The 25,367-nt window shown below is 36.6% G+C and overlaps 1 protein-coding gene across 16 annotated transcripts in view; it reads right to left on the reverse strand.

The window, feature by feature from the left end:
- The window catches only part of MLLT10 (MLLT10 histone lysine methyltransferase DOT1L cofactor), a 249,193-nt gene that overhangs the window by 132,759 nt on the left and 91,067 nt on the right, over window positions 1-25,367 (reverse strand). For 13 of the 16 annotated variants that reach the window (XR_004035214.2, XR_004035213.2, XM_060292985.2 and 10 more), the window contains 3 exons: window positions 11,244-11,347; window positions 7,909-8,002; window positions 5,905-6,000 (listed from right to left, as the gene is read on the reverse strand). Coding sequence is in view for 14 of the 16 variants with exons in the window: in XM_060292985.2 (XP_060148968.1) it covers window positions 5,905-6,000; window positions 7,909-8,002; window positions 11,244-11,347 (294 nt within the window). In the remaining 2 variants the exon portion in view is untranslated. Of the gene's footprint in view, window positions 1-5,904; window positions 6,001-7,908; window positions 8,003-11,243; window positions 11,348-15,329; window positions 16,066-22,893; window positions 24,034-25,367 lie in introns of those variants that run through there. The other 3 variants (XM_060293005.2, XM_060293018.2, XM_030837131.2) reach the window with 3 other exon arrangements.

Below are 25,367 nucleotides of genomic sequence, written 5' to 3' on the forward strand. Positions count from 1 at the left end.
TAAAGTTGTATTCCTTGCCTCAACACCTCGTCTGCGCTTCACTGGCCTGTCTTGATGCAAGTAGAGCGAGCTTGGACTTGGTAACAGAAATGCAGTCAAGAACCAATAATTCAAGACTTCCCTGGTGGCGCAGTGGTTAAGAATCTGCCTGCCAATGCAGGGGACACGGGTTCGAGCCCTGGTCAGGGAAGATCCCACATGCCGCGGAGCAACTAAGCCCGTGTACCACAACTACTGAGCCTGTGCTCTAGAGCCCGCGAGCCACAACGACTGAGCCCATATGCCACAACTATGAAGCCTGTGCGCCTAGAGCCTGTGCTCTGCAACAAGAGAAGCCACCGTAATGAGAAGCCCACGCACAAGGAAGAGTAGCCCCTGCTCACCACAACTAGAGAAAGCCCACGTGCAGCAACAAAGACCCAACACAGCCATAAATTAATTTTTTAAAAAAGAAACAAATAGTTCAGCAATAAAACAGGGTCCTAGTTCCTCCTCAAGGGATATACATAACAATCTGATACCTGTCTTGAGTTCTGCAGGAATTAAGGCCCCCCACCCAAGGTGGAGGATGAAACAGATGATGTCGACCTTTTCTGACCCCTCCTGACTTTAATCAACTAAAGCTTGGACTCTCAACTTCTGCCCCAATTCTATGCTGAATTCTCCTCTGCTCAAGCCCCTTCATGAATATGCATGTACCCTTGGCTTAAAACTTCCCCACTTCTGCTGTTTGAAGAGATACCACTTTGGGAGAGATCCCTGGTGTTCTCCTTACTTGCTGTAAATAATAAATCTTTCCCCCTTCCCAGTCTTTGGCTTGGTTGTGTCTTTTGGCTCAACACCCACCAAGAGGCGAACCCAGTTTTCAGGTAGCGAAGTTACTCACATACACGCCACCTCTTTTCTTCCACCCCTCCCACCACCCCCCAAACAGGGCAAGACAATATTCTTCTTTGTCCATTACCATACCTTAATCTTACATATTCCTCCAGGTATTACCCTATTTCTCAGTGGGCAGGAGCTGGAAGAATTTTTAGGAGATGATGCGTGAAAGCCTAACGAGCATGGAAGAGACTATTCCTAGCCTTTCAGGAGGCTGCTAAGGAGGGCTTAAAAGAGAAAAAAATGTACTTGAAAATTAGAGGAAAGGGGGTTCTTGTTATGTAGTAACAACATTCAGCAACATTATGCCCATGGTAACATAGAAAAGAGAAAGTGTACTCAATGTGTTGTATGATTTAACAAGGAGATTTTCTAGGTAATATGTTGGAAGTGCAGTCTTTTTGCTATTTATAGTAAAAAGCAGTATAGAGATAAACTAGGAAAACCACTGACAAAAAAGGAACCAAGACCTGCTGGTTTTATAAGTTGCCAGTCTTTCCAGACAGCAAACAATGCTAAAGTAAGGACTAGCTTCCAGAAAAACATAAAATCTAGGCTACTGTCAGAAAACCACTATATGAGAGCAAAGCAAGGGTATGACTGTAAAATCCACTGTTAAGATTTAGTGAGCCTCAGAGAACCTGAAACAATGTCAGGTGTCAGGGTCAGGAAAGACAAAGAAAGAATGAGGAAATATTCCAGACTGGGAAAAACTAAGAGACAGGACAACTGACTGCAACGTGTCATCCTGGATTGGATTCTGAACCAGAACTAAAAAAGTCTCCCTCTTTTAGTTAGTATGGAGGACATTAGTGGGTGGAATTCAAATAGGATCTATAGATCTAATAGTTCTGCAACAATGTTAATTTACTGCCTTTGATCATTGTACTGTAATCATGTAGGAAATTTCCCCTTTTATTAAAACTACACATTAAAGGACTTAGGCTAACAGGGCATTATAATTTACTGTCTCAAGTTCAGAAAAAAGATTATACATAGAAAAGTGAGCGAAAGAGGGCAAAGGCGGGAGAGGAAGGGAGGACATGATAAAGCTAACAGGATGAAATGCTAACATCTTGGGAGTCTGGGTGAATGGTGCAGAGAAATAATGTGTAGTATTTTTGCAACTTTTCCCACAGGTCTAAAATTACTGCAAAATCAAAAGTTTAAAAAAAAAAAAAGATGTTAATCCTTCTGGCTGGCTGCCCAACACCCCAGGATGAAGGATAAAACTAGCATTACTTATAAAACTATTCATGAAATGACACCTTTTTTTTTAATTGGGGTATAGTTGTTTTACAGTGTTGTGTTAGTTTCTACTGTACAGCAAAGTGTAGTTCCCTGTGCTATACAGCAGGTTTTCGTTAGTTATCTATTTTATACATATTAGTGTATATATGTTAATCCCAACCTCCCAGTTCATCCCACCCACCCCCTTTCCCCCTGCGGTGTCCATACGTTTGTTCTCTACTTCTGTGGAAATGACCTTCTTAATTAAATAGTCTCATCTCCTGTCACTCTTCGGCCCCACCACACACTCCAAACATTCTAAATTACTGTTCCTGCAAAGCCCTGCCCTCTCCCCCCTCTTAACTCTTTGCACACATAGAAGCTTAAAGCTTTAACCTGAGTGGAAGATTTCCAAAGGGAAGTACAAAAAGGGTGTGTGTGTGCGTGTGTGTTTGTGTGTGTGTGTGTGTGTGTAAAGGGTGACTCTCAAACTGAAAACTTAAAAAAAACACAAAAATACAGAGAAGTAATGACAGCTCTGTGATTGAGTTTTATTCCTCCAAGGACCAAAGAAGTAGCCCAGTTCTCTTCGAAGAGATGAACAGTCCTAAACAAAAGGGAAGTCCAGTCAATTCCCTGAGGTTCACAAAACACTAACCAAAAAGTCTATCTCCCCCAACCTCCCAAAGCACCCTAACAGTATTTATACTAGCAATAACTCCTTCATTTGTTGCCAGTTATTAATAACATAATGGAACCAAGGGCAAGTAAGGGGGTGGAGTACAGGATGGGAAATAAATCCCTCTAATTGTAGTAGGGGACAGCTGGATTTCTGTCATACCTATTTGGAACTGAGTAAATTTCCATAAGATACACTGCCACTAATGTTAATGTGGCTGTAAAGTATTGTAAGTCTAGTCTAGCATAATACTGTACTACTGATACAATATAAGTTAACATTGATGAGTGGGAAGAGCATAAAGTGAGGATCAAATGAACTGGTACAGATTATCTCAATGCAAAAAATAAGCACTGATTTCTAAATGATGACCTCCAACATAGCCTTTAGAAAAAATATCCTTTCTGAAGCTCGGAGCCTCGCAAAACAATGGCATGTCTCCAAGTCTGATATGCATCTCCATTTCCTAACTTTTGCCCACATCTCACTCTATGGCAGTGCTTCTGTAAACACAAAAACACTAGGCTTAAAAAAAAAAATTCTATTTTACAATGAGCATTAATTGACATTAATAGTCTTAGAAGATATTCTTCTTAAATAGTAATGATCATGATCCAAGCTATTTCATGATTGAATTAAGACCCTCCTATAATATGCATAGCTTTTCATTCATTTCAAACATGTACTTTGATTCTTTTAAAAATATATAAGCCAATTTTTAGAGAAACTGTCTCTAATTCAAAGGTATATCTCACCATTAGCTTTTCCTCTCTCCTTGCTGGCATTTCACAGTTAATATCTAACCAGTAATAATATATCTTAGGCCACACAGAAATTCTCTCAAAAGCGAAGGCTAAATATTGGGTTGGCCAAAAAGTTCGTTCTGGTTTTTGTAGCTTATGGAAATCCCGAACGAACTTTTTGGCCAGCCCAATATTTTTTTAATTTTCTTATAGTTATATATAAAAAGTTAACTTATAAATTGATTTGATTTAAAAATAAGTGAGTTGGATAATACAATATTTAGTATTAAATGTTCTTTATCATCACTTATTTATAACTTAATAAACATGTGACAGAATGAACACGGATAAAAGAATTCACAGGGAACATGATTCTAACATATCTTATGAACAATATCACCAAATTTTAGTTCATAATATATAGTATTTTAAATTAGTAAAATCCAAATAGATTATAAGTACTACTTGTCAAAACATTTTATAACACGATATGCATATTTTCAAGACAACCCTATTAGATGTTAAAGTCTTAAAAGAGGTAAGGAGGGATGAAGAGAAAGACAGTCTGTAACACCCTATCTTTACAGCTACGTCATCACTTAACATCATACCATAATAAAAAAGTCCCTCCCCGAATATTCCTAAGGCAAGCAAACAAGTCTAACAATAATAATAAATTTATAGTATGTTTATCTCACAGCCTTTATAGATTATCAGAAAATCTTAATTATTAGAAAATAAAATGCACAAACTGATTTTAAGTCTGACAACAAAATCAAGTTGTACTAAACTTATACGTGTTAAAGGTAAAATTCAAATTGTATTTATATACTAATGAAAATACCAACAGCTAGAATTTAAAGTTAAACAAGTTTGACTAACTTAATACATTGTTTTTTAATACAGTATTCAACGACTGCAAAAACTCATAAAATGAAAACTTTAATTCATTCCTAGAAGGAAAAAAAGATTAATAAATAAATAGTCACCAGTACCGTATTTATTAAATACTGTACTACATTTAATAATTGTCCATTAAAAATAACATGACAGGGCATAGATTAAGATAAATATGGTCATACAGCAAATACTTCTTTAAACAGATAATCCTCATGAAATGGCAGAATATAAGAACATCATTGGTACGACTTCCCTTTTCACAATTTATAATAAGCCCTACCTAAGACTTCCTCAATCATGATTAAAAAGTTTAAATAGAATCTCACAATGCTTGTTACAAAAACTGCTAATTAAACCAAATCTGCCATTTTTCCATGAGCAACACAAGCAACAATAAACAGCAAAATCAAACCCTACTATTGTCACTATCACAAAACCACCTCGTTAAAGAACTCAAAATGAATATGTGTACTTGTTGCCTAAGATCTACCAAAAATATATAAACCTAACAAATGTTCGGAAGGAGAATATAAAGTTATAATTATTATTCACTAATAATTGGAAAATTAATCTCAAAACAAAAAATTTAAGCTTTCAAAATGTTTACCTTGAAAAAAGAAACAAATTCTAACCAAATTCCTAAGTATTTACAAACATGAAAATGTTAAGTGATTTAGTTTTTCACACAATCTGTAGAAATATCTTCCAAACCAGTTTATACCAACTGTTTAAAAGTAATATTCTTTCCTAATTGAAGAAGTCCTCTGTATCTTCACTTTGTTGAAAACAATCCATAGCAGTATCCTTTTCTTATGTGGGCAATATGTCCTATGAATGACTCTACAGTACTTATCATTAGTTCACTAAAAATTACTCATATCCTTTACAATAAGTAAAAATGTAAGCAGAAAACAGGTAAGTCAGAAGAAGACAGATTAGTATTAGGCAAGCTTTTAGTGTTTTAATTAAAAGACAGAATATTCTCAAACAAATTGTATGACATTTGGTCATTAAAAAAAATAATAATCCATTAGTACCACTGGGGAAAAAATAACAGTCAAGACTATATAGAACTTCAAAATTGTTCTATATTATAAAGGGAAAAGGCTGATGAGATTTTTACTTACATGTGAAATAATCAGTTAATAATATCTAGCAACAAACCATTATTGCTAAAGTTACCCAAAGATTTCAAAAGATGACCAGAGTAACACATGCAAGAAATCCCTCACATGCCTTCAATAAAGTTTTCAATATTTCAAATTTTCAGTTGAAATGGGTACAACCATATTCACAAATATGGCGTATTATTTTAAACCTACTCTTTGACTTAATACTCTGTATTAGCCAAAATTTTTCAGTATTTCAATGTTCTCATTCAGCTATCAAGAAACTTAATTTTATCTAAAAACGGGAAAAAAATCTATTAAGTAGATGTGCTACATATTTAGCAACAACAAATCCACTTACTTTTTTCTCTTTCTCATGATGTTTATCCTGAGAGTGAGAGGAAGAATCACTTAAACTTTGATCATATGACCTATTACATCCCCGTTTGCTCTTTTTCTAAAAAAGAAAATATGTATACATATAGGTATATGTATATAAAATTTGAAATCTTTTGTTAGGTTTAAACCAATTCAAGTGTGAAGTACTATAAAATGTCTACTGAAGGAAAAAAAAAGTCTATTTCAAACTATATACTCCAGACACCATCCATATATTATATATTGCATTATAAAGGAAAATCTAACCCTAAATCTAAGATTAATGCCATGTTTTTGTACGTTTATTAAAAAGTGTGAAAACAGACTATACTTTCAAACAAGCAGTAGCTTATTTGTCATTTTATTACAAAACCACCTCATTAAAGAGATCAACTATAGTTTTCAACATCTGGTTTAAAAAACTAAAGATGTTTCAACCAAAAATAGAGAATGCCATATTGAAAAAGGATGCCAAGACTAGAAGAAAAGAAAAGAAAATATCTGAAGAGTTACTTTATGCCACTAGGAAAAGCAAGAAGCCTTTTAATCTCATACGTTCAGTATTAAGGCATACGATTTTCTAAAAATTTGTCTCTGCAGTTCATATAGAAAAAAAAAAAAATGAAAGGAAATGTCAGCATTAGACCCATGCATTTTTCAAAGCATTACTAAAATTATTACACATTTCTATTTAAAATACTTACACAGATTCATAATAAAGTATGACAGAGTTACTGGAGGTGTTAAAATTTGGTGGTACCATAACTAATTAAACTAGATAAAAGTGACTATAAAAGATGATCAAATTCCATGCAAACATAGATCTTATACAATCTTATTAAATTATTAAACAGACTTTTTCCCCCAACCACCAAATGGGATAACAGCATATTAATAAGTAACAATGAAAAAATTCTATTTACGCAAAGGTCAAAATCCACTTTCATTATTTCTATATTTTATCTATATCATCTCTGATTTAGAAAATGAACATTCCAATGTGGTTTTAAAGCAAATTTTCAATTTTACTATCTCAAGATTTCTCTTAGAACACTAGAATGTTCTTTGACAGTCATTAAAATAAATCAAAGTCTTCAATATTAAACAATATATATGTACAATCTTAAATATTTTATATGCACAAAACAGAATACTGGAGTCATGAGTTGCTCATTTCTTAAGAAAGGGGCCCCTAATGATATTATTTATTTTTAAAAAAGAAAGAAATAGCCCTTCACAGGGGAGAGGTAACAATAAAAAGTAACAATGAGACACTAAAGAAAAACAAAGAAGCCTTATATTTTCAGTATACAGATCTGATACCACTAAAGACTGAGAAATAGACAATGGGGCATTAAGGAAATATTGATCTGTCAAAGGAACATGGACACAAAATACGTAATGGTTAATCAAATAATACTAACTCATCCATGCTACTATGTGACAGTAAAGAGTGATCAAATCTAAAATATTTCCAAAGTTGTATTTAAATATATTTTTCTCAAGATCTTTAACCAAGAAGTTACAAAAGAGCCTTGTTTCAGGTTTACTATCTCCAAGTAAATAAAAATGAAAATAAATAATAAAATGGGTAATAGTAATAAAGCAAAAAGATGAGAAACAAGTGATAATCACAAAATACATAATCAAACATCAAAAATTAAATTAACTGAAAACGGTGGTAAATTACAAAGAGTTCTTTACACATTTGTATTTTCTACTAAATGTATACCAACATTTACTATTAACTATTAATATATATTCTAAAGTAGAATATTCACCTTCATAAATGAACCCAAGCAAAGCAAAATCTTTTAAAATTACTAGAGCTTTTAATTCCCAACAAAGAACACGCTAAGCAAACTTAATCTGAAGCATAAACAACCAAAAAAAGTAATGGCTATTATGCCTTTTCTATAAAAGACTCAACTCTATTGTCAAAACTAATTATTATCATTTTAAAATTAAATTCAAGAAAAACTCTTACCAGCTTACTGAAATGGTATTTACAGTAGCCACAGTATTGGACGTTATCTGCACCATTACCTTCTTCTTCACAAAGTAGTCCTGCAAACTGAGCACTGAAAAAGAAAGCCAAGTATATCAACAAAATTTCAAACCATGGTGTGTGTATATATATCTCTATATATTATATATATAGATATATATAAAACTTAAAATTCACTTCCAAGCATGTAGGGTTTATAAGAAAACCTTACATCTCCTAAGAGAAAAAGGGAAAATAAAAGGCTTTACTCTAGCTGAGACCAAGAACATTTCATCCCATCCTATGACTGATATATTTTTAAAGTTATATACATGGTTTAAAATAAACTTTTTATCCATCTCTAACAAGGATGAAGATTTATTCACGTTTTATGTCACCAAGCAGACATTAAATTTCTTTTAAGATATCTCCACACCGCAAACTTAACACTTCATTTTACTTTTTCAATCTCTATCACAGGTACAACTGGAAAGGCCAGGCGTCTAAAGGGCTGACATGACATATGATGCAGATTACATACTGTTAGAAGGAAAATGCTTCAAGTCATACCATAGTACAGTAGGTAAGAGAAACGTAAACTGTGTTTTTCTAGTTAAAAACAATGGAAGAAATGGAACTGAAACCTAAAGCTATGATATTCATATTTTTAAAAAACACGAAGTGCTAAAGTTTAGAATCATTATCTTGTCAATTTGACCTTCCACTTTTAACATTCCAAAATTAAAGTACCAGTATGTATCTCATACCCAAAAAAGGTCTTTCATCTTTGGAAATTTAAATACAATATTAAGAGAATTCTTTTTATTTTTTATTGAGATATAGCTGAATTACAATGTTGTGTTAATTACTGAGGTACTACAGCAAAGTGACTCAGTTATACACATATGTACATTCTTTTCCACTATGGTTTATCACAGGATACTGAATATAGTTCCCTGTGCTATACAGTAAGACCTTGTTGTTTATCCATTCCATATATACCAGCTTGCACCTGCTAATCCCAAACTCCCAATCCATCCCCCTCCCCCTTGGAAACCACCAGTCTATTATCTGTGTCCCTGATTCTGTTTCTGTTTCATTGATAGGTTCATTTGTGTCATGTTTTAGATTCTACATATAAGTGATATCATATGGTATTTGTCTTTTTCTTTTTGAATTACTTTGCTTAGTATGATAATCTCTAGTTGCATCCATGTTGCTACAAATGGCATTCTTTCATTCTTTTTATGGCTGAGTAGTATTCCACTCTGTGTGTGTGTGTGTGTGTGTGTGTGTGTGTGTGTGTGTGTGTGTGTGTGTGTGTGTGTATACACCACATCTTCTTTATCCATTCATCTGTCGATGGACATTTAGGGTGTTTCCATGTCTTGGCTATTGTGACTAGTGCTGCTATGAACGTAGGGGTGCATGTATATTTTTGAATTATACAGCTTTGTCTGGATATATTCTCAGGAGTGGGAATGCTGGATCATATGGTTATTCTAGTTTTAGTTTTCTGAGGAACCTCTATACTGTTTTCCACAGTGGCTGTACCAACTTACATTCCCACCAACAGTGTAGGAGGGTTCCCTTTTCTCTACACCCCCTCCAGCATTTGTTATTTGTAGACTTTTTAATGATGGCCATTCTGACTGGTGTGAGGTGGTACCTCACTGTAGTTTTGATTTGCATTTCTCTAATAATTAGTGATTTGAGCATCTTTTCACGTACTTAGTGGCCACCTGTATTTCTTCTTTGAAGAAATGTCTCTTTAGGTCTTCTGTCCATTTTTCAATTAAGAGAATTTAAAAGAAACAAAAATCTTTTCCATGGGACTTCTCTGGTGGTCCAGTGGCTAAGACTCCATGCCACAGGGGGCCCATGCCGCAGGGGGCCCAGGTTCAATCCCTGGTCAGGGATTTACATCCCACATACCACAACTAAAAGATCCCGCATGCTGCAACTAAAGATCCAGCAGGCTGCAATGAAGATCCCGCATACCGCAACTAAGACACAGCGCAGCCAAAAGAATAAATAAATATTAAAATATATATATTTTCCATTCCCCAAAAGTAATCTAAAATGGACTTCATAAATCCACATACTAAAAGCTCAGGAAATAAAGCCTGTTCCTATACTGGCTGATAAATATAGACTGATTTTTAAAATTAATAACTATATGAGTTACACCCAAACTTTTATTTTTTATTTTATTTATACTTTTTTGGCCGCACAGCATGTGGGATCTTAATTCCCCAACCAGGGATCGAATCCGTGCCCCTTGCAGTGGAAGCGTGGAGTCCTAACCACTGGACTACCAGGGAAGTCTCGCCAAACTTTTAGTTTTAATTGTTGTCTATTATGTTGAATGTTTTGTTTTAGGATAATTTGTGCTTTTGAAATTTTATGCTCAAAAAAACATATAAGTACAAGTTTTAGTATCAATTTACACTGCCTCCAAAAATTTAGTAACACGTGTTAAGAACAATAATAATGTTCACAATTTTTGCCCTGAAATCCGACTCCATGGAACTGTGCCCACTTCATAGTAAATACTCAATACATAATAGCTATTAATTATCATTAGTTACTATTCTAAGGAAATTACATTTATGTTTGTTGAATGCACAAAATGTTCTTTACAGCACCACATATTATAAAACAATTTGGAAACAATGTGTCTCAAATTGGTGAAACATTAAATAAAATACTAACATTTGATAGGATATAATGCAGCCATTTCCATGTTGCTAGTGGACTATATCATCTTACCAAAATTTTTGGTGAAAAAATTATCAAAAAACAATGTTACATTTAAACTGTGATTTTAACAAATTATGCAACAAATAGGTACATGGATAAAAACTGAAAAGAAACATGAACAAAATAAAACTAGAATGTTATTTAAAAAAACATTTAAGTAACTTTTTAAGGAACAGCCACTATAATACAGAGAATCATGGCGATTGCTTTTTTTTCCCCTCTTGAAACACAGACAGTGAAAAAATGCTATCATTCATTAAATCCTTACTAGTATTTCAGGTACTGCACTAAATTTATCTACATCAGCTCTTTTAATCCTAATGACAAATCCAAGGGTAGGTAACCAACAGAAGTATTTTAAACAAAATGTAACTGAATAAGGCACTAGAACCAGGGTCCACCTACTGGACTCTGGTAAATACACTCAATTATTAGAATTATCTTTATTACAGTAAATATAAACATAGACACTATCCTAACGAAATTTACTTTAATAATATTTGGGTACCTAAGTTTTTAACTTACAAGGTATTCCCAATTTCACTTCTGTACAATGACAGAAACATACTTACCATGTCACATGGAAAGCCTGTCGACATCCATGTTTATTACATGTCATGCAAGCACCAGTGGCTGCTTTGCTTTCTCTTCCTTGTTCATCACAAATGTAGCAAGTCTTAGGGTAAAGAAACAAAACAAATTGAAAAGAAAACAAAAACTTTACGAGTGCTTCACACAAATAAGGATTTTATAGTTATCTTCAGAAGTCAAGATCAGGTTTACTATCTAACCTACTCCAAATCATGAATTCATTTTTTTTCTGACTGTAATCTAATTTTTCCAAACATGAAAACATCAATACAGACATAAACGGTCCTAGTACGATTTCACAAGGCAGTGTTTCCTTAGACTCAAAAACCCCACAAGATAAGAAGAATCTTCGCAGGAACTGAGGCCAGGGGGCAGGACACAGCCTACCCCACCTCAGTATTAATATACTCCTCCTCACCAATATTTAACTGATTCCTGTAACAAAGGTGTAAAAAGAGGTTTGCTTTCTTTTCTGCTGGAAGTAAGCATAAATAAAGGAGGTTGATACAGGGAGTTAGGACTTAGAGGTGAAGGACAGTCCTAAATGAGTGAGCAAGGTTTAGGTCATTCCAACTGTCCACAAAATCCCACATGACCTACCATTCAGCCCTGCCAACCTGACAAAACAGGCCTGGGAGGAAGACACTTTAGGAGATCAGAGATGTCCCCAAGAGGTATTGGCCAATGAACACTCCCAGCAACTTTGACATCTATCTGGTCCTTCTCCCAGTTGAAAATAGCTGATAGACCGCACCACATATTCATGAAAGACTAAATTATAAAAATGGCAATCTACAAGTGTATAATGAATAAAATTATCAACTGACTGTAAGTTGAGTATACAAAAATTAATGCCTAACTACATATACTCAGATGATACAATTCTAAAAAGAAACCAATTTCTCAACAGTAACAAGGTATAACCTAGCAAACTTCAATAGGACCACATGTATTTTTAAATTTGGAGAAGTTTCCCCCACTATGCACTGTGGTGCCAAATAACACCGTTCAACAATATTGATAAGAACACAGTTTCAAAAAAAGAGTAATATATAGTAAAGTCAGGTAAATGAATTTCAACTCCTCTGTTGAAAGACATGGATTCAGACTGAACTGAATTACAAAAATTATCTTATATCTCTAAAAAGTAAAATCCTTAGTTACAACAAAACTAACCTAGACACACTGAATAAGAGCATCTCTAGAGACCTCCCTGGTGGTCCAGTGGCTGAGAATCTACCTTCCAATGCAGGCGACGTGAGTTCGATCCCTGCTTGGGGAACTAAGATCCCATGTGCCATGGGGCAACGAAGCACACGTGCCACAGCTACTGAGCCTGCACGCTCTACAGCCTGCACCGTAACTAGAGAGAAGCCCAAACACCGTAACGAAGAGCCCGCTCGCTGCAACAAAACTAAGCCCACATGCTGCAACTACTGAGCCCATGCACTCTAGAGTCCACGTGCCACGCTAGAGAGAAGCCCACTCACCGCAACAAAAGATCCCACATGCCGCAACTTAGACCTGATGCAGCCAAATTAATTCATTAATTAATTAATTTTTAAAAAGAGCATCTCTAACTGTTCAAATTACCAGAAGGCAATATCAAACAATTACAATGGAAACATTTAACATACATCTTTTAGCCTATAAATGATCAATAAAATTTTAAAAAGAAAAGTACAGAGCAGATTGAAACAGTAACTTTTTTTTAATTAATTTATTCTATTTATTTATTTTTAGCTGCATTGGGTCTTCGGTGCTGCGTGAAGATTTTCTCTAGTTGCAGTGAGCGGGGGTTACCCTTCATTGTGGTGCACAGGCTTCTCATTGCAGTTGCTTCTCTTGTTGAGGAGCACAGGCTCTAGGCGCATGGGCTTCAGCAGTTGTGGCACACAGGCTCAGCAGTTGTGGCTCATGGGCTCTAGAGCGCAGGCTCAGCACTTGTGGCACATGGGCTTAGCTGCTCCACGGCATGTGGGATCTTCCCGGACCAGGGCTCGAACCCGTGTCCCCTGCATTGGCAGGCAGACTCCCAACCACTGCACCCCCACAGAAGTCCCGAAACAGTAACATTTTAAATGGCAAAATTCAGGGAAAATATGCAAATAGGCCTCAAAGAATATCTCAGTAACTTCCAACAGAGCTGACAGTGAAAAGACACCATCATTTGACCACTCAATAAAACTAAAATTATGACAGATTTTTTTTTTTAAAGAAGTTAGGCCTTCCAGACTTCTGAAATACCAGAGTGAAGAGGTCCACGGATCCTCTCCTCAGTAAATTAACCATTTCATAGGTGAAAAAGAACCATTTAAAGTCTCTGTATAGAATAAGCTACAAGGATATATGGTACAACACAGGGAATATAGCCAATATTTTATAATAACTATAAATGGAGTATAACCTTTAAGAATTATGAGTTACAAAAAAAATGAGTTACTATATTGAAAATCTGTAACTTACATGGTACTGTATATCAATTACACTTCAATAAAGAAAAATAATAAAGTCTCTGAAAATTGTCCTGAAGACATGCAGAAAGCAGAAGATTTTACCCAAGACAATCTACTAAATCTCAATAAGAACAGTGAGAGCCGGTGGCATTTGAGCCATGATCTGCCCCCATCACCACCACCACCCCCACATACTGCTTCCTGTGATGGAAGTTCCTTTCTGGGTGGCGCTGTCAAGAAGATGAGGGCTCCCTCTCTCCACAGATCCTAGTCTAAGGCTACAATTTTACCCGAGGAGGGCCAGGTCTCCAGTGACTCTCATACTACTACTCATCCTGGTAGCTCCCACTCATAGCCTCCCACCCTAAAAACAGGCCAAGTTTCCTGGGGCCCTATCATTCCTTCCCCAGCTTGCTAGCAGAATGGAAGTTCCATGCTAGGAGGGATAAGCTGGGCTACTATACCCTTCCCTCCTTCCAGCACCCTGTCAGAGTACACGTGCCTCTTCAGGAGAAGCAAAGTGCTGTCACCATCCCCAGCTCCAGAGCACTAGTGCAGAGGTTCTGTCTCTACAAGGAGAAGGAAGACTCATTCTCTAGAGGGGCTACTATCTAAAATGTCTAATTTTTAGGGACTTCTCTGGTGGTCCAGTGGTAAAGAAACTGCCTTCCAATGCAGGGGACGTGGGTTCGATCCCTGGTAGAAGAACTAAGACCCCACATGTTGCAGGGCAATTAAGCCCACATGCCACAGCTATTGAGCTCACATGCCTCAACGAGAGAGCCCATGTGCCGCAAACTACAGAGCACACGCATCACTAGATAGAGAGAAAGAAAAAATAAATAAAACCAGCACGCCACAATTAAAGACAAGCCTGCGCGCCACAACTAGTGAGAAACCTGAGCAGACCACGTGCCTTAATGAAAAAGATCCCACGTGCCTCCACAAAGATCCCGTGTGCCACAACTAAGACCCGACGCAGCCAAAAAAATAAATAAAATAAAATGTCTAATTTTCAACAAAAAATTATAAGACATGCAAAGAAAGAGAAAAGTATGACCCATTCATAAGAAAAAAAAAAAGCAGGCATCGATAACTGTCTTTGCGGGGAACCAAGATATTGGACTTAGGAGACCAAAACCAACCAAACAGAAATTCTCGATTTTAAAATTCACTAAAAGGGGGGCTTCCCTGGTGGCGCAGTGGTTGAGAGTCCGCCTGCCGATGCAGGGGACACGGGTTCGCGTCCTGGTCCGGGAAGATCCCACATGCCGCGGAGCGGCTGGGCCCGTGAGCCATGGCCGCTGAGCCTGCGCATCCGGAGCCTGTGCTCCACAATAGGAGAGGCCACAACAGTGAGAGGCCCGCGTACAGCAAAAAAAAAAAAAAAAAAAACCCACACTAAAAGGGCTCAATGGTAGATTTGAGTTGGCAGTAGGGAAAGAATCAACTTTAAAAATAGATCAATAGAGAATTTACAATCTAAGGAACAGATTTTTTAGATTATACTACCTAAAGAACAGTTTCAGAGAAACGTGGTATGCCATTAACTGCATTAACAGATGTGTAATGAGAAAATCAGGAGAGGAAAGAAAAGGATAGAAACTGTACCTGAAGAAATAATGGTCGAAAACTTCCCAAATGTGATGAAAAACAATAACGTACACATCCAAAAAGCTCACCAAACTCCATACAGGATAAATACAAACAGATGGACACTCAAAATGCTGAAAGGCAAAATAAAGAGAAAATCTCGAAAGCGAAATGAGGGAAATGGATCATCAAATACAAGTAAACCTGAGGTTTCATTAGGAATAAAATAGGGGACAGAAAGCAGTGGAATAACATTCAAAATGCTGAAAGAACAAAACTATCAGCCAAGAATCCTATATCCAGAAGAGCTATATTGCAGAAATAATGGCAAAATAACATTCTCAGGCCCAAAAAAACTGAGATACTTTGTTGCTCCAAACCTCACTAACAAGAACTACAAAAAGAAATTCCTTAGGCTAAAATTAAGTGACACTAGACAGTAATTGCAATCCACACAAAAAAACAAAGAGTTCCTCAATAAAGCTGAAATTTTAAAAAATAAATATATAGGGCTTCCCTGGTGGCTCAGTGGTTGAGAGTCCGCCTGCCGATGCAGGGGACACGAGTTCATGCCCCAGTCCGGGAAGATCCCACGTGCCGGGGAGCGGCTGGGCCCGTGAGCCATGGCCACTGAGCCTGCACGTCCGGAGCCTGTGCTCCGCAACGGGAGAGGCCACAACAGTGAGAGGCCCGCGTACCGCAAAAAAAAATAAGTAAATAAATAAATATATAGACCAATTAAAAAACAAAGAAAGAGTTCTGACAAAGGTAATTATATACGAAATGATAAAAGATAGTATGATGAGATATTTCTTTCTCATTCTCTTAATTTAAAAAACAATCACATAAAACAATGTCCATAAATTGTATTGTTGGGACTATAACATATAGAAATGTAATATATGTGACAATGACGACACAATGAAAGAGAGTGGGAATAAGTTATTTTGGAGTAAGGAAATAACACGAGATGGTAACTGGAACCCATAGGAAGAAATGAAGAGAAATAAAAATGGTAAACAGGAAAACACACACTCTATAAATATATCTGTGGTCTTCATCTCTTAGCTTCTTTAAAAAATGTAAGATTATATAAAGCAATAATTTTAACTACTTTGGGTCTTGTAGTATATATAGAGACATGATATCTATAATACTAATAGCACAAAGGTGGAGAGGAAAGAAATAAAATGAATGCTATAAATTTTTTATATCTTACTGGAGTTAAGTAGATTCTGGTAAGTTAAGATGAATATTGTAAGCCCTAGAGCAACCACTAAGAATATAACCCAAGAAAATATAATTTAAAAATCATGAAAGGAATGAAAACGGTACACCAGAAAACATCCACTTATAAACATTAAAGAAGATAGTGTACAAAGAGAAAAAACAAAGTAGTCACAAGACGAAGAAAACAAATTAAGGGACTTCCCTGGTGGCGCAGTGGTTGAGAATCTGACTGCCAATGCAGAGGACACAGGTTCAATCCCTGGTCTGGGAAGATCCCACATGCCACAGAGCAACTAAGCCTGTGCGCCACAACTACTGAGCCTGCACTCTAAAGCCCGTGAGCCACAACTACTGAAGCTCATGCACCTATAGCCTGCGCTCTGCAACAAGAGAAGCCACTGCAATGAGAAACTCACACACCATAACAAACAGTAGCCCCTATTGGCCTCAACTATAGAAAGCCCACAGACAACAACGAAGACCCAGCACAGCCAAAAAAACAAAACATTGCTGTTAATAAAAAAAAGTAAAACAGAAAACAAAGTAAAACGGCAGATGTAAACCCAACCACATTAATAGCACTGAATATGAAAATAATCCAATCAAAAGGCAGAGACTGATTAACTGAATTAAAAAAAAAAGTTCCAGGCTTCCCTGGTGGCACAGTGGTTGAGAGTCCGCCTGCCGATGCAGGGGACACGGGTTCGTGCCCCGGTCCGGGAAGATCCCACATGCCGCGGAGTGGCTGGGCCCGTGAGCCATGGCTGCTGAGCCTGCTCGTCTGGAGCCTGTGCTCCGCAACGGGAGAGCCCACAACAGTGAGAGGCCCGCGTACCGCCAAAAAAAAAAAAAAAAAAAGTTCCATATGCCATCTATAGGATGCATACTTTAGATCTGAAGACACAAGTAAGTTAAAAGTAAAACGATGAAAAAAGATATACCATGCAAAAGGCAAGCAAACACAAGGCAATGCATACTTTAGATTTGAAGACACAAGTAAGTTCAAAGTAAAAGGATGAAAATAGATATACCATGCAAAAGGCAAGCAAATACAAGTGGTTTATTATCAGACAAAAAAATAGACGGTTGAGGGACTCCCCTGGTGGCGCAGGGGTTAAGAATCTGCCTGTCAATGCAGGGGACACCGGTTCGATCTATGGTCCAGGAAGACCCCACATGCTATGGAGCAACTAAGCCCATGTCCACTACTATAAATAAATAAATTTATTTTAAAAAAAAGAAAAATAGACTGTTGAGAGAGATTTTATAATAATAAAACAGATATAACAATTATAAGCATATATACATGCAACCAACAAGAGCTTCCAAGACACATGAATCAAAGGAGGAAAAAAGTGATTTGCAAATTTTAAATTTCGCAATTAAATAGCTATTGGATCGAGAAGAAAAATTATAAACTAACTTGAGGATTATTTAGAAAATGATCCCAAACAACAAAATCGCATCTAAATAAAATGTCAAGTATGTGAATAAAGCTATACTCAGAGGCAAACTTATAGCCTGAAAACTTTCATTTTAAGGGGGGAAAAAGTCATAGTTTGACCTAATATTTTGAATAAAAGAAACAGTGTTCATATCAAAAGAATTCAGGGGCCAAATTCCACCTCTACCTAAAAAGTAGAGAGCTGAAAGAACATCACTCTAAACCTATCAAGAAAAAGCCATTTAATCTATAAAACCCACAACTTTTCTTGAAACTATGAAAGATTTGCACCTGCAAAGGCAACCAAATAGTTTGAAATCCAAGGGCAGACACACTCTCCTTCAGCTGCCTAAAAACCACAAGACACTCAGACTATCCACTAACGACAGAGCAAGGGAAGAAAATGTGGAGGAAGACATGCAGATAAGAAACCAGCTAAAATTTTAACAAATTGCTCAAGGCTGATTGTGGGCTACTGCAGTAGTACAGAACCACTGGAACCACAGACAGGAGTTCACACTCACTCACAGGCTCTACTCCATGAAGATTTACAAGGAGCTCTTGGGGAAGACTGGAAGCAAGGAGACAAAACAACCAGAAAGAATCTCCCTTGGTGGTGCAGGCATGAAGGAGAGGATCAGGTGCCACTGAGGCAAAGATATGAAATCCCATCTCTTGCCCAGACACTACTCTCAAAAGCCTTGAGCGTCTGGGGGATTGGCAGCAAATCCTGTCACACCCAGGGCATAAGTAAAGACCCATGATGGCTAGGAGGACAAAGGAGAAAATCTTTTTCCCCTAAACAAGGGGCAGGAAAAATTCCTGACCCCAGGATCTGTTATCGGAGATCTTCTAACACTTGGGGAGAGACGGGAAGCTGTCTCCCTCCCAAGTCCTTCCACAGATGTAAAGTCTGCCAAAGGCAGGAGGCAATGAATTGGTGAAACCCTGAGGCCCAGATATACAGAGCCCACCAAGGACTGAGGCTGGACCAAAACCACCAAGAAATCAAAAGCCCAAAACATCAAATAATAAACGACAGCAGTCTAGCACTAACAGGTGGGACAAAAGTGTGGTAAAAGGAAGAGCACAGAAAGAAACCAACCTCTGTGGCACCAAATCACCCAATATTCCAGCCCTCAACCTAAACATAAGGTATCATTAGAGGAGGATGAAGGGGCAGGGCCACCCCAATGGACTCAGAAAACAGATCATCAAGCCACAGAGAGAGGTCACACAATGTTACTTCCACCGCACTTTATTAGCCAAAACAAGTTACAGAGCAGCCTAGATACAAGAGATGAGGCATTTACTTTTGGTACGAATGTAAACTGGTGCAGCCACTATGGAAGACAGTATGGAGGTTCCTTAAAAAACTAAAAATAGAGTTAACATATGATCCAGCAATCCCACTCCTGGGCATATATCCAGAGAAAACTATAACTCAAAAAGACACATGCACCCCACTGTTCGTATTTACAATAGCCAAGCAGCACTATTTACAATAGCCAAGACATGGAAGCAACATAAATGTCCACCATCGACATATAAATGGATAAAGAACATGTGACACACACACACCCCACGTGGGGGATAAATTTGGAATTGGGGATTAACATATACACACTACTATATATAAAATAGGTAAACAACAAGGACCTACTGTATAGCACAGGGAACTATATTCAATATCTTGTAATAACCTATAACAGAGAAGAATCTGAAAAAGCATATATATGTATGTATGTGTATACAGACATAGATATAACTGAATCACTTTACTATACACCTGAAACCAACACAACTTTGTAAATCAACTATACTTCAAGAAAAAATAATTAATAGCTTTCCACATCTATTCCTTTAGAAAAAAGATAAAGGGAAGTTGGGCTAGCAATTTCTAAGTTTTCCTCTACCATTATCCTCTTATAGTTCAATGACACCATGTTTTATAGTATTTTTGGTTTGTTTGGTTGGTCTGTTATGATCCTTCCTATACTTATAAACACTCATTCCTTCATGGCCATTCAGTAAATAAAAGCTATTCAAAAGGATAAATCCAGGATATACCCATCATCTGCCAACTACTTTCTATGGAAATTGCAGCTTTCTAAACTAAATGCTTCCTTGACTCTAAAGAACACAAGACCACCCAAAAAAGTTCCCAAATATCTATGTTGCCCCAATCTTCCCATTTCTTAAAAATTATTGAAACGTAATTAAAGGTAACATATGCCACTCACATTTATTAACAAAATGTATATGTTAGTGAAATAAGGAATTGATACAAGAAAATATGAGAGGTCAAAAAATAAAAACAAGAATCTGATGACAAATGGTACAGAAACTGGCCACTATATATATAATGACGTGGAAATTTTAACAAAATAAGTCAACACAGTGAGTTCTCTGCAACTGGATATACTATACAAATAGTCTAGAAATTTTCCTTTTTTTCTTCTAAATCTTACAGTGTTCCAGCCACACAGGATTTATTATTCTCTGAACTGCCTAGCACCTCCCCTTTGTACCTATTACCCTAATTTATGCTACTTTCTCTGTCTAGAATTATTATTTGATTCTTTCTTCCACAGGTCAAATTTCTTATTATCATGCACAGCCGTTATATAATATCTTTGTGTGCCTTATTCAATTCCTTAGACAAAAATAATCCCTCCTTTCATTATGTTCCATAATACTCTATTCAGATTTTTTATTATTTATAATTTCTTATTATTTTCATACATCGTAGTTATATATTTACTTGACTGTCTAAGTGTCACTTGGAGATAAACCCTGTATTTTATGAAAATCTGAACTCTTAGCGTCTAGCACAATGCAAAGCAGGTCCATTTTAAGTGCCCAATACATTTATTAATAATCTCCACATTATCCTTTACTACCACTCATTAAGGACTGATGTATTCCAGGGGAGCTCCCTGGCAGTCCAGTGGTTAGGACTTGGCGTTTTCACTGCCATGGTCCAGGTTCAATCCCTGGTCAGGGAACGCCCCCACACGTCCCCCAAAGAGAAAAAAAAGATTGATGTCTTCCAAAATGCAACAATCCATTTTCCCATTGTTCCTATCATTTCAGAATTCCATGTCCCCTATTAACCATACTGAATATTCACGAACAGAATATTATTCTTTTTAAGGTTAACTATACAGACCAACAACCATAAGAATCCAAGAAACATATAAGGAAAAAATGTGACAGAGAGATACACCATGCTTCTGGAAGGGGAGATGCAATATTCCAAGAAGATCAATTTTTCCCCAAAATAGTATTTCACTGTAGCACCAGTAAAATTAAAATTGTATTGTTACTCTTAAGGTTCATCTAAAAAAAGAAATACATGACAATATTTGTTCTACCATGTACCAAGATGTATTTAAAGCCATAATAATTTAAAACAGTGTGGTAGTAGACTAAGAATAGAAAGACACATCAATGGAACAGAAAAAATGTCAAGAATAGCCAAGAATTTAATAATGATTCAAACAGTATTTCAAATCACTGTGCAAAACATAGATTATTCAATAATAGTGTTGAAAAGGTTGACTAAACCACATGGGAGGGGAAAAATTACACACACATCTCACCATATTCTAAAATTAACTCTAAGTGGATAGAAGATTTATACCTAAATTAATTCATTCTGCCTCTATACTCCCTCCCTTACTTCTTGAGTACTTTAGTCTTAAAGCCATGAGGTGGGGCCAAGCATGCTAGCATCTATCCTGGGAAGGAAGGGGCAGGCCAACTCAACTATCAGAGCCCCAGTAGTGTTGGCGCTCATGAGAGTGTTGGGGGCTGGGGTGGAGGTAGTGTCCAAGTGAGTTGTAAGAACCTGAGCAAAGTGAGCAAAGTGAGGGGAGAAGGGGTAGTTCTGGACTGAAGCTGGGTGTCAAACCCCCAAAATGGTTTTAAAAAATAAAGGCAGACATGCAGGGAAGCAGCAGCAACCCAGAGTGAGGTCTGAGCCTGAAAATGGTTAGGCTGGCCTCTGTATTATGGGATGGCAGCGACAGAAGATTTGTCAATATAAGAGAGAATGATCAAATAAATATATTGAGGATAATGGGAGTCACGTTTCTCATTGTCTGGCATGAGAGTCATAACACAAAAACAAAAAAACATTAGAATGAACCCTGTGCTGTTGGATTAGGTTTAGGGAAATTACTAGGAAATTCCTAGGAGTTTATGGTTCGATAAATAAATAGATACAAAGACAGACAGATACAGAAATACATATAGATATGTTTGTGTTTAATACATAAATCCATATACTAAATCAGAAGTATCTATGTGACCTCACCAACTTCAAAATTTAAAGAAGATATAGATGTGAATGTGCGTTTATCTCTGCATCTATACACACTGAGAGGGTCTGGAAGTAGCAACATCCTAACAGCAATGAGCACACCTAGTGTCCACTTTGGTTTCTAAATACCATTCTCACCTAAAACAAATCAAGGCTCCCTGGAGAAATGTTATTCTAGGGCTAAGACAAGGAATGGTTCAAGATGTGCCTAGAACATACTGTCATGTCAGAAGTAAAGAAGTGCTCAAACAATGACAGAACCATGTCAAAAGACACAGGAACCCACATGAAGAGGTACCACTGGCCAAACCTGAGACAATATGAACATCACAATAAGTGACAGTAATGGGGAATGACCCATTAAAATAAAATATTAACATGTAAGTCAATATTAGTCCATACTAATATAAATAATTGCAGAGTGGAGAAAGCTTTTCCTTAAAATGGAATGCCACCTGATGAATGTAAAAGATGGAATTAGGAAACCACCACTTGCCATCAATCTAATAGACTAATTAAGCAAAGAAACAACAATGAATGCTAAAATTAGTGAGTAAAAGGCACAAGAACAAGATATTTACATAAAAAGTACTTCCCGGGGCTTCCCTGGTGGCGCAGTGGTTGAGAGTCCGCCTGCCGATGCAGGGGACACAGGTTCGTGCCCCGGTCCAGGAAGATCCCACAGGCCGCGGAGGGCTGGGCCCGTGAGCCATGGCCGCTGAGCCTGCACGTCCGGAGCCTGTGCTCCGCAACGGGAGAGGCCGCAACATGAGAGGCCTGCGTACCGCAAAAAAAAAGAAAGTACTTCCCCACAAAATGCTTACTGATTATAAAGGGAATAAAGATTAACCTCCCAGTGGAGAAATCTTGTAGACACTGCCTTAACCAAGTGATCAAGGTAAAATCACCAGTAATGGGAAAAGCTGAAATCATGTACCACCTGACAGGATGCAATGAGAAGAACATAGCATCGTGTCTGTGATATTCCTGCCAAAAACACATAATCTGAATTTAATCATGTGGAAACATTATAAAAATCCATTCTACAAATAACTGGCCTATACCATTCAGAAGTATCAAAGTTATGAGAGTCAGAGAAAGACTGAGTTACTATTCAGGAGACCTAAGAGACAAAAAGCAATCTGTGATCTTTTTGCTATGAAAGGGAAAAAAGAAAACATGAATGAAAATTAGGCAAATAATGATGGGGTCTCTGGATTAGACAGTAATAATGCATAAATGTTAATTTCCTGATTTTGGCTGTATTCTGGTCATGCAGAAGAAAGTCCTTCTTTATAGGAAATACAAACTAAAGCATTCAGAGGTGTCGGTGTTATATGATAAATTACTCTCAGATGGTTTAGGAGAGGAAGAAGTCTTTGTACTATTAATGCAACCTTAATTTAAGTTTGAAATTATTTCAAAATTGAAAGGAAAAAAACAAGTATTTTTAGAAATGAATTTTGAAAGTACTAAAAAAATAGACATTAGTGTAGAGAAAGATTTTCTTTGCATGGCAACAAAGGCAGAAACAATAAAGAGTAGTTGTGTAAATTACATAAAAATTTTAAACTTCAAACTAGAAGAAATTAACCTGCTAGAATACCGACAACAATAAAAACCATCAAGACTTAATGAAAAATAAACAGAAAATGTTAAGTTATGGGCAAAAGCATCCACAGCAAGTATATAAGAATAAAAAATAACATCTCCAATATAAAAAACATTTTGTAAGAAAAAATTAAAACATTACAATATTAAACTGAACGAAGAGCTATTCAAGATCAATTAACAAACATGAATAACCTTTTTAAAAAACTTTAAAATATCTAACCTTACCAATATTCAAAGAAAATCATTCAAACACTAATATTTTTCACTAAAAAGAATAGCAAAGCCTGTTTTAATGGTAATATACAGTGCACTTAACAGGATATAAGATTATGTGCACTCTCACATATAACTAGTGTGATTAATAAATGAGAAACTACATTCTAGAACAACTTCACACAATATATTTACTGAAGCCTCCAAAATGTTCATACTCGTTTACACAGAGATTTGGCTGGTATGTACATGCCAAACACCAGGTGAGGCTCTTCAACAAGAAGGTGTTCCTAAGGCGTTCCTAATAAATTATATTTTATCAAAACTAATAATACTTTGTATTAGACGCTAAATATCCACTAGAAATAATGGCAAAATATAATTTATTAACAAAAAATGATGTTCAGGGTTATTAAGTTTCAAAAACAGAACAGTATGAGCACTATGATCCAAACTTTTTACAGTTATATAGTATATGTAAAAATGCACACAAAAAAGATTTTAGATGATTTCTGTCTCGCGTTTTCCTATTTTTTTATCCATATTTTCCTTTTTTTTTTTAATAAATACTAACGATCTACATTACAAAATGTTTAGTATTTTGAAACCTTAGAACTGGCTGCAGTGACACTTTCTTCACCAATGGAATAAATCAACAGGTACCTTTAGTTAAAAATGGTAACACTATATTTAAAGACACAGTGGTTAATAGAAAAAAATCATCCAATAATATGCAAGAGAATGAAACAATAATATAAATGTACTAAATTAATAAAAAGATACAGGAAAAAAGTGAACATTAACTAAGGTTTTTAAAAAAGGCAACAATAGGGCTTCCCTGGTGGCGCAGTGGTTGAGAGTCCGCCTGCCGATGCAGGGCATGCAGGAGGATCCCACGTGCCGCGGAGCGGCTGGGCCCGTGAACCATGGCCGCTGAGCCTGCGCATCCGGAGCCTGTGCTCCGCAACGGGAGAGGCCACAGCAGTGAGAGGCCCACGTACCTCCAAAAAAAAAAAAAAAAAAGGCAACAATAAAAATCCTATCTCGGGGGAACGAAATAATGTGGAGAGGAGAGATGAGCAAATAATATTCTGTGATAAGACAGGATGTGTAGCATCATAACAAATATTATACCAAATAATGATTAATTCAAATTTAACAGATCCTCAATGTCTGAAAGAACATAAAAGTTAGTAATTCTTAAAGAACAAATCTAAGGACTTCCCTG

This window comes from Globicephala melas, chromosome 2 (assembly GCF_963455315.2).
Source record: "Globicephala melas chromosome 2, mGloMel1.2, whole genome shotgun sequence".
Classification (NCBI taxonomy): Eukaryota; Metazoa; Chordata; class Mammalia; order Artiodactyla; family Delphinidae; genus Globicephala; species Globicephala melas.